This window comes from Myxocyprinus asiaticus, chromosome 30 (assembly GCF_019703515.2).
Source record: "Myxocyprinus asiaticus isolate MX2 ecotype Aquarium Trade chromosome 30, UBuf_Myxa_2, whole genome shotgun sequence".
Taxonomy (NCBI): Eukaryota; Metazoa; Chordata; class Actinopteri; order Cypriniformes; family Catostomidae; genus Myxocyprinus; species Myxocyprinus asiaticus.
The window spans coordinates 4379656-4391095 of NC_059373.1; the positions used below are offsets into that span (position 1 = coordinate 4379656).

General features: G+C 37.6%; 1 protein-coding gene across 2 annotated transcripts in view; it reads right to left on the reverse strand.

The window, feature by feature from the left end:
• The window catches only part of LOC127420851 (zinc finger protein 40-like), an 88637-nt gene extending 77606 nt beyond the window's left edge, over window positions 1-11031 (reverse strand). The window contains exons 1-2 of one of the 2 annotated variants that reach the window (XM_051663414.1): window positions 10129-11031; window positions 6364-6526 (exon numbers count right to left, since the gene is read on the reverse strand). In XM_051663414.1, coding sequence (XP_051519374.1) covers window positions 6364-6403 — 40 coding nt within the window. In that variant the 5' untranslated portion in view covers window positions 6404-6526; window positions 10129-11031. Of the gene's footprint in view, window positions 1-6363; window positions 6527-9780 lie in introns of both variants that reach the window. The other variant, XM_051663416.1, reaches the window with a different exon arrangement.
• Between the last annotated feature and the right edge of the window lie 409 nt (window positions 11032-11440).

The window sequence follows — 11440 nt, forward strand, 5'->3', positions numbered from 1 at the left end:
CTTTTTAGCTGGCAATTTGCCATTTGCCATAAACCACAGAGAAGAAGAATGGAAACGAAGGACAAAGCTCTGAATATAAGGCTTTAAAACTGACCAAAAAAAAAAAAAACTTGCATTGTCATTTCTGAATTTTCATCCACTGCATGAATACATTTATAGGAATGAATCTTTTCGATTAATGTATTTTACAACGTTTTTTTTATGACAGTACTCAGTTTTTCCTATTGTTTTCACTTTTTTATTTACTTGTTCATTGAACTGTTGTATATAAGCAATATCACACTCGCAATCGTGCTATATGGCCCTAAATCAGCACTGCTGTGAATACCTACAAATCACAGCAGTGCTGATGTAGGGCCATATCGCACTCTTGCTTGTGTGATATTGCTTAATTATAAGCAGTTCTTTTCACTTACACCAATGTTATGAGGTTTGTAATCGCTATCAAGTGACACTTTTCTCTTTAAGTGATGATGGTTTGCCTCAATTCTGATTCACAGTCTCCACAGTTTACAATCAAATTACTGTGTAATTTAACAATTTGTTTCACAGAAAATGTCAGATAAATATGCTTTACAATGTCACTCTTCATTCCAGGCCACATAATAATATCATCCATTCTGTTTATGAGAACATTTTGACAAATACTGGGCCATTCACAGCAATCTCCCATTCATTCCAATGGGGAGTTCTGCAGAGCTTGTCAGAGCAATGATAGCCAAGTGGGGCGGAGTTTAGCAAAGGGTCAATAACCACTGATTTTTCCACCGATAATTTGTTACGGTTTATTTGTGCCAAGTACGCATGCCCTCATGTTGCTCTGTGAGGCCAATTTCAACATCTATGTTGCATTGCGTTGGGACTCATTTTAATCAGGATCATCTGCTGTAAGTAATGATATGCCATTTCACATATTCTGGTAATGTTTTGTGAAGAATTTAATCGAAAATGCAACAAAAAACATATGTATGCTACTTAGGGGCAATCTAGAATTTCCAACTGTCCCATACAATCCAGGATTTTTTTTATTTTGGCTAAAATGAAGACGTCCCTCATGGGAAGCGAAACACTCGAGGGGATCCATGTTCCATATTGAAGCGGTCAAAACTGTAGAATATCAGTATTGGCCACAATGAGCTGTGAATTCTCAGTTATTGTGTTGGCCCAGAAATTCCATATCACTGACAATAATGCATTCCAGTCTTCCTCTCAGTGCATATTTGCCATTTGGCATTAAAAGCTACAATAAGTTACATTTACTCAATTACATGCATAAGAACAGAGATGTGACAACTGTTTGACTGGGGGACAGTAAGACTTTTGAGATATTTATGGGTCAATCTCTAGGATCTGAGAATAGAATTCATGCTGAAATAAGCAACCAAAGGGCAATGGCTACAGTGAGTTTGTGACCCCCGCTTAACCCCAGCCTGACCTTTTGACCTATGATGCTGAGGAGGGATAGGGCAGACCACTACAGCACTGGGATAACACTAGACCAAAATAAAATAAATAAATAAAAGAAAGGGTTATCTTTATGCCATCAATAAGCAACCAAAGGGCAATGGCTACAGTGAGTTTGTGACCCCCGCTTAACCCCAGCCTGACCTTTGACCGCTGATGCTGAGGAGGGATAGGGCAGACCACTACAGCACTGGGGAAACACTAGACCAAAATAAAATAAATAAATAACATAAAGGGTTGAAGAAGCAATAAACATGTTCGGGAAACCTGTTTGGAGTCAATCATTATTATTCAGCCTGGACTAGATTTTTTGCCACAAAAACAATTTAATGTGACAGCCCTGACTCTTTGGGCCCATCCATCACTGGCCGTGAGAAGTCAACTATGTGTCACCTGAGATTATTAGCGCCGGTCCGGGTTACACAATTCCACCCTGCACAAGCCTGTACTCTTGGGAGGTCAGCCAACACACCCAGGAGTAGATTATTAACAGGATTCCTGGGTCACAAAGTCAAGACAATCATTCTGGGTAAACATTTACACCTGCAGCTTCAAAAGGACAATAAAACATCAGCATCTGTCTTGCATGATTAAAGCGCTTGTGCTGCACTAAAAAGGACTTTTCTGTTTGAGTGTTCATTTCCCACAATGCAGAAGCTTCTAGTCTGACACAGTTAGCGCACCGCACCACCTGCACGTGGGCGAAGAGTATTAGTCTGAGAGCATGTTGATTCAATATTTTACAAGGTTTTTCCTGTGCTGTTTTAGCACCCAATTCAAAACAATATGTGCTGAATGCAATTTGAACAGTGTTGCAGAGGATCCAGCAGACTACCACGATCTGGCATACTTTACTGGGACTGCACAGCATCACCACATGTTTTGAATCGCTCGACTACGTTGCGCATGTGGTTATGTAACCAGTTATAACACTCATCTACATCATTCGATGAATTACTGCTGCCATACCATGATCACTAGAAAATGTCGACTTACCGTGTGGTCGTGTTGATTTTTACAAAGCAAATGTTCCAGTAACCTGACATCGACCCCATTCTGCCGAGTTACTGACAAGCAGCATTTCCCATCAGACGTTTCTGCATGAAGTCAAATGTGTTTACCTTCTCCTGTGGTGTTGACTGATAGATCATTGCAAGAGCAGCCTCAGAGACACAGGTTCTGTTCCCGTATGGAAACCAGGAAGTAATCGTGTTCACATAATCAATGAGTGCGATTCAAAGGTTGCATTTTCTCACTAAAATACATTTTTTAACTGACTGTGAGGTTTCAGGTTGGGGTTTGGGGGCAGAGCTAATAAAATATGCATTCCTCTTCACTTCATTACATAATTTACAACTAAAAACCACTCAGCTTACAACTTGCTTTTGGTGCCACACTAGGACATTTCACAAGGAAAATGGAGCTTACGCGTGCCAATATGTTAAAAACACTTCTAGCTTCGGCCACTGGGGGCAGTGATTCAAATTTCAGTGAGCACAGACCAATTTCAACTGAAGAACTTTCAACCTACTGTCGTCGAATTCACAGTAAGATCAGTCTGCGACTACCTTGCACATCTGATTACATTCCCAGTTATAATGCTCTTCTCCATCATTTGATGAACTACTACAGTGATCACTAGAAAATAACAAAAGTTCCACTCAAAAATATATCGAACTGTGCAACATTAATTGCAGCAGACAAATAGCTCTAACTTTTGTGAATAAGGCACAATCTATGAAAAGGCAAATGTAACACCTTGTGTTCCTTTCACAGTATGTTTCCTAGCAAAAAACTCACTACTATACAGATTTTCCACAAATTTATATATACATATTATATATATATATACACACACACACACACACTTAACAATATATCCTACTCTTAAAAAGGAAAATATTCCAACTCAAACAAGGCTTCCGTTAACGTTTTATATATAGTACACTTTTAATTTATCAGTAAATAGTCCAATGTACAATGGTAAATTGTTGCTGAAACATGTCTAAGCTCATGTAAAGAAGGAAGACCTTAACATTTAAATGCAATACATGCAAAACAAAAATGTTTGTGTTTGTGTCCTGATTAGTATCTATGAAACTGTTCCTTAATTGTTTATAATTATGTAAATTATATTTACATAAAATGGGTGGCATAAGGGTTGACAGCAATGTAATGCTAGTGGTAGCATGTGCTTGGAAACCAGCTGTTTCAGAAAAGTAAAAATTGAGCCCAACGGGGGGGAAGACTTTCCTCATTTCCTGAGCGTTTACCCACAAACTGCGTCACCAAAGCATTCCTGCACAGCTCACGAACTGAAGTCACGAGATGGCCAAACAACAGACACACACACAAAATCTGAGCTGTCGTCTTAACCGAGTTTTCACATAGCAATAAACTCAACACGTTACCTAACACCCTGGTAACCTGGTATGCTCAGAAGATAATAAAACCTTTCTGCTTTGAATCTCTGACCGTCTGTCAGGATTATGACATGTTTTATGTAGGGCGTGTGTCCTGCTGATAGACAGAGGTCGATTCTGTATCCATGGCATCAAAAACACTGCGACCCAGGAATCGTCAGTTCCTTGTTCTGGTATTTTTCTTTGTCTATCAGCATTTTGTTTTCCTTCAAAACACTGTACAACTGTTTCATTCACATTCCCCAAGGCCACATTATACCAGACTATCAAATCCAAAAGTAAATATAAATTTGACTATATTTTCATTTCACATGCTAATTAGGATACATATTTTTTATCCTTTACACAAAAACATGTCCAGGTCATATTTCACCCCAAAGTACTGTATATTAATAAATTAAAATCAAATCAAATAAAAGCCTGTTTTCAGACCATTAAGATTTTATGCATAGTGACATAATTTTTTCGTAACTATTAAGCACCCCCCCCCCACACACACAATTCTCAATACTGTAATTTGTCTTGACATTTAACTTTTTTTACTGATTTGTATTTTTTTGTAATTCCCATTATTCTCAATTATGATTCTATGTAATACAGCATTTTTCATTATTATTTTTATTTTTATTTTTTTATTTAAACCAGCAGTAATTATAGGCAGAACAACAAATTTTTGGCATGATGTATAAATACTTAACAACTGAAGTTATACAGAATATTGTTATTTTTTTTCACATGAAGGTCTTTCACATGAATGGGGGGGGTGCTTAATTGCCATGAAAATAATGTTACAATGCAAAAAATCTTAGTGGTCCTGAAACACGCTTTAAGTCAAGTTAAGTCATTTTTATTTGTTTGTAAATTGTGTATAAAATAAATAAGTAACTAGGTAAATAATAATTGTATTTAGAACCCCAGCGGAGCTTTACTTTCCTCTATTTTCTTATTTCTTTCTTTTGATTTTGGGGTGAAATATGACCTGGACATGACAGGTTTCATGAGATTTACCCAATAACACTTAGGTTCTGTATGAATCTTCATCTCCGTCAACTTAAATGAAATGAAACGGCATGAATAATTTGAGTGGGTGTGTTCTGGGGTGGAGATGTTTACGTAAAAAGGAAACGTCTGGGATTCCACAGAAACGTCACGCATGGAAGTGCTATTCTGGCGTGCCCCACCATACCTACTACATTTCCTGTCTTACCGTGACCACAGAGATGGCCCTATATAAACAAATAAAACAGATGTATTTTGGAGAAGAAAACCAACAGTGTGTCATAAAGTCACTTTTGCCCAGTAAAGAATCATTTGTTTTCTCTTATACAATCTACTTTGCTTTGTTAACACGTTTCTTAAAGTGTTATTTTTGTCACTCTCACTGCGGTTATAATTTAATAATCCTAATATTGGAAAAAGTCACAGCATATCTCTAGTGGGTACTGTTCTGTAATCAAACTAAATAATTAATGGTGTTTGGCCAAGCATGCTGAAAGCAAACACTGCGCAAAGGACCTTCAATAAAAACAAACACTCAAAAATCTAGGTTGCTTCATAAAAAGTTCATTTTTTAATTCTAAGAAAGTGATAAATATCAATTGAACTACATAGATGACACATTTTGACCAAATTGTTATCTGCAGTGTAACAGAAGCTGTAACTATTGTGTCAAAAACCACTGCAGTGTTTTCCATAGAGATATCATGAAATCAAAATTGGAGTTTATATCTATTTGCATTAGCTTTGAGGCCATCTATATGCTGGTGTACTCCTAAAAGGTTACAAAATGAACTTTCAGCAGATATAGCCTATGCATTTAAAATGTACAGCTTCTACATCTTCTGAGAAAACGGACCAAAAATATGAATGACTGTGTTATACAAGTTTTTGTCCAATTAATATGCTACGACTAGCCCCAACTTCCTGCTTCAACAGAAAAACGTCAACACAGGAATGAAAACTGTGCTCGCCAAGTCATTTCATGGGGTCTTTAATATTGAAACACTTTTGAAAGACATGTCGAATTGAAACCATAGCATGTTCAGTCATATGAGTCTTTTGACCAATGACTAATTTGTAGAAAAAAATAAAGATAATAGCATCATTTAACACACACACACACACACACACACACACACAGAGACTTTAAAAACATTCCAGGTCACGTAAAAAAATGTACTAGTTTGTCTGGGAACCCTACACATTTCAATTGGCTAAAATATTTTTTGTTCAAATATTTTCTAAAAACTCCAAAGAAATGTGTAAAATCGGAGACACTTTGCAAACACGGTGAGATGTATAAACAGCTTAAATTCAGTCCAAAACAACAGACTTAATTTGCAACGATGTGAAAAGCATGACCAAATAAACAAACACCACGAGCAAAACAAAATATATTTTGGCTCGTGATTCATCAGTTCAAACTATCAGGACATTATGAGGCTGTTGGTCAAACAGAAAGGAAAGACAAGCTTACCTTTCAGGTTTTTGGGGTTGTTCTGCTTCGTACGTGGCATTTTCAGAGGTTAATTTGCGTGCTCATTGAAACACCGTCTGGAAAGATGATGGATGGAATGCAGGCGATCACATAGAGGAAAGGCGATCTACTATTCCACACAGGAAGGACACCTTCGGCACATCTGAAACAGAGAAAAGACACACAGTCCAAAAGCAAACCAGAATATGAAATGGAGAAAATCCATTTCACCTGCTGGAAACACCTGCAAAGTGCCTCTCTAGCACTTTTATTGTCACTAGTGCTGTCAGTATGAATGGATATATGCATGTAGCCTGAATCCACTGTTATACACGAATTAAACTATTGAGACTGTGAAAGGTTTAGAGTTTAAAAGCAGGCCAAAAGTGTCCATACTTGAAAAAACACCCAAGAACTTATCCGTTTTAGGTGGATTGACATAGATAATGAGGTGTGGTGCCATAATCGCAGTTTTGATCTGAATGGTCTGTTGTTCTCATTGCACTGAATGATTGATGTGCACTGTTTTGATACGCACACCTGCTGCTCTATCTGGTGGGAAACACAGAGGAATGACAATACACCGTCGTTCCTACTGTATAGCAAACCCTGCAGGTGACTTTCAAAGGTGCTACTGGGGTCTGACAAATGATAAGTTTGCAAAGCACTTATTCTTGAGAAATGGAACAATACAAAACATGACCTACGGTTTTTGCATGCCATTTAGTTTTGAAAATAGAGCGACTTTGTCCCAGATACACATTTTAGTAAAATTATTATATCTCGACAATGGTTTGGAGTGGAAACATGATAATTAAATTACTGGAAAGCTTAGACTTTTTAGACTTTATTTTCTAACCTAGGCCTTGTGCTTAAATGTTTTTCAATGTGTTTTGGGGGTCAAAATGACTCAAAATGATGGAGCAATTCACATATATTAGGCTATACAAGAAGAACAGAAATAAAAACATGTATCTTTAAAAGAAACATTTACTATTATGTTCTGCAAAAAGGGTTAATTTAAAAACACACCTCTTTTATAATGTTTTAATAATACTTTTTGTCAACACTGTCAGAAAATTTATGAAAATGTTTAAATGAATCTGAAAACATTAATGTCAGCCAGATTTATAGTTTTTTTATTTATTTATTTATGAATAATTTTAGCTAAATGTACTTCTATTTTCGGTTTCACAACTATACTATGTCAAATCCATTGTAAAGCAAATGTTTGGGATTTTTTTATATTTGTTTGTATTAAATGTACCACAAAACGGTAACTGTGTTTAAAGGGAAAGTTCACCCAAAAATGAAATTTCTGTCATCATTTACTCACACTCATGCTGTTTCAAACCTATCTGACTTTTTCTTCCCGGAGGTAAAGGCAGAATGACAGCCTCAGTAACCTTTCATTTTCTTGCATGGAAAAAAGATGCAATAAAGTGAATAGTGACTGAGGCTAACATACTCTCTAACTTCTTTTGTGTTCCATGGAATAAAGAAAGTCATACAGGTTCGGAACAACACGAGGGTGAGTAAATGATAAAGTTTTAATTTTTGGATGAACTATCCCTTTAAATGCAGTAACCGTTTGGTGTTGCAGATAGTAATAAGATCTACTTAACACAAAGAAATATTATCTCAAAATCCCAAACAATTTCTATATCATTTTTCTATCAAAGAGACATATTTTTTTCTTTAACATTTTCTGTCCGAATATCATAAATGTTTATTTTAAAGATGCATGTTTTTATTTAAGTTTAATATATATTTCTGTCTGTATTAAATATTGAGTTTAGGGTAGTACATGTAAATGTAGCATAGTAATTTTCACAAAATAAAGAGTATATAAAATGAAATGGTACTTTTGTGTTAAAGGGAGAATTCATGCAAAAATTAAAACTCACTTTCATTGTATAAACAAAAGATGCAATGAAATTGAATAGTGACTAAGCCTGTCATTCTGCCTTAATTCTAGAAGAAAGTCAAACGGGTTTGAAAAACATGTGGGTGAGTAAATAATGACAGAATTTTTATTTTGGGGTGAACTTATCCTTTATCTGTGATAAGCAAAATATAATGATTTTGTCAGCACCATCACATATTCTGTTCAATGGTGGTGACAATTCAATAGCTGGAAACCTAAACTGATTAAGTAATGGAAGTGGATGCCATATTTGTCCATCAATGTTTATATTAAACACTAAAGCTTTCTTCATGGTGTTGGGGTGCATGATGGCTCCTAACAGTTTAATGCAATGCACACAAGGCAGATGATGTTGTCAGGTTATGATACATATCACCAGACTTCAACCTTTTAAAACAACATCTCTCAAGATAGAAATGTTGAATTTATTGGCATTGCACAAATAGGCGGTGCAAGCTAATAACCCCCGCCTTTTACTCAAGATGCTCTTTGTTTCAATGTTCAGAAGGTTTTGTTTTCTGTAAACATTTTTCAGCTCCATTGTTCCACATGCAAACGCAAATCTGCCATGCCTCGCCCATGCATCCCCGCATGTATCCACACACACACTACATTACATAACACTTACTACGAGTGTGTATGATTTCTCACCGTGTGCAGCTCTACGGCAATGACATCACCTCCCCGACGATTCGAGCACACACACACACGGCGCATGCACCAGGTCTCATATTCTCCTAGGATGTTTTTGTGTGTGTGTGTGTGTGTGTGTGTGTGTGTGTGTGTGTGTGTGTGTGTGTGTGTGTGTGTGTGTGTGTGTGTGTGTGTGTGTGTGTGTGTGTGTGTGTGTGTGTGAACATTCCCCTCGCAATAATGTTACTGCAGAAGCGTGCAATTTATGCCAAATCTGTCACTTTAGTTCAGCGTACTGCATGGCACTTGTAAAACCAAGGTCATGGTTTCGATTCTCATGGAACACACACATACTGATACAATGCATGCTTTGAATGCAGAATGCTCCCAGACTGTAACACTCTTTTAATCACGCAATACACCCCGAAACTAACCTGAACAGAGCCAACTGAAACCACTGTACACACATGCGTCACATACGTAGATTACCAATCTGACAGCCTCTACTATTAGTAGGCTGTATAGGCAGCTATGATCAGCATGCGATGAGTCACAATGTGTCCAAACCTAACTGGCACAACACCACCGCATTTGCCTGCGGCTAAAGCCGCTGCGCTTTTATGGCACATTTCAGTGGCAAATCCAGGTGCGCACCGGATGAATGGCGCATTAATGCCCTTAAAAAACACATGAAGAGGGCGGAGCCGGGGAAAACCCCTGTGAGTCCTCTGCAACAGGACACAGCAAGTCACACTTCCTTGATTCGACACCAAAATGCGCTTTAAACCAGCCGAAGACGCAAAGCACATCCAAATAAAAACGCGACCGTTTGCATCCCGTGGGTGTTTTACGCTTACCTGCCGTAGCGATCGCGGCTTCAGCGACTCTCTCCAGCAGTGTTGCGGGCTTGGTAAACATTTACACCCCGCTTATTAGGATTCTGGAGACGTGCGCTCTCGGCAACTTACAAAACATGGGCCGGCTCGGTACAAACCCGACCGACACCCGTTAAAATCAGCGTAAAACTCACACAGACGTGCTCGCAAGTTTCATCAACACATTAACATCTCGCTTGCAACATTGGGTTCCAAAACAACAGCACTTGGAGATGCGTTTACGCATTATAACGCTTTACTACATGCGTCCAAAACACTTATTGATGGAGAAACGCGTCTTCAACGCGCAGCTTTTAGTAGGCTACTTACAGGTGCTGTGTGAACTGTTGTCAAGGGTTTCAACTTGTAACGGTCTGAGGTCTGTTTTTTCCTCTCGCTCTCTTCTCTCACTTTCTATTGCAGGAAACAGACAGGCCCACTGACGTCAACGGGGGTCCCGTCTCCGCCTCCCAATCCAGAGCCAACGCGCTCAGGGAGTGTCGCGACGGCCGATGATACGCTTAAATAAAATGTGTTAAGCATAATTTGAATTACTATCATTTTACATGAAATGCGTTCTGGAATTATATGCATATGTGATTGGTGCGGTTTACGCGAGCGGAATACGAAAAACCGCGTTTGTGCGTCATTTCAAAAGCGCCGCTCATCGTTGAACCCCTCAGATGGGGCCCCGTGTGCGCATAGTTCAGGATTGACGGTGTTCCCGGAGGTTCCTTGTTTGTTAGGTCACGTTGTGCCCCTCAACCAGCGCTGGGCTTTCCCACACTGATCCAGGCGAACAATGGGAGAATGCTGCGCACAGCGTGTGTTTGTAGTGTCATTATGCGCAAAATGGTTTTAAACAAATATGCACGGAATGGAATGTTTTGAAAATCATGCAAGACTGAAAGCATTTTATTGCGCGCGCTTTAGAACTTAAGTTTCTACGAAACAATGTGTATAAATGTCACTGTCACTTAGACCTTTTGACAGTATGTTGTAAATGAATAATATTAAAACTGTGTACCCTCACATACTGCATTATATTCTCTTGTTTTCTAACATATATGTGAGGGCTGTTGCAGTGTAAAGGCAGGCGAATTTTGAAAGTGATTGAAGTGAGAAAAAAAAATCCAAGTACATGTTTTTCTTATGTTTTCAAGTACAGTAACTGTTACTTTGCCAGTTGATTGTTTGTGAATTGCAGTAAATTGTAAAACATTTGGGTTTTGAATAATGGTCAACTAAATAACAAATAAGAATCTTTTAATAATAAAAATATTATATATATATATATATATATATATATATATATATATATATATTATTAATTATTATTATTATTATTATTATTATTATTTATTTATTTTTTTACTAAGATGTTGCAGAAAATATCTGTGTACTTTGAACAAGGAATATGAACAATATTATCTAAGTGGTATGACACTATAAAAAATGCCATGTCATTGATTGAAATAGAGGCGTTATTTCTTTACCTCTTACTCTTATGCATATTCATGTAGTTTCAGAACCCTTACAAGAGGTTAACATCATGTAGGTATTTTGTGATCTGTTATGTTGTCAAATTTTAATGTGGTGTGAATGGTGTCCCTGCTCAATTATGTAGACAACATGAATTTGT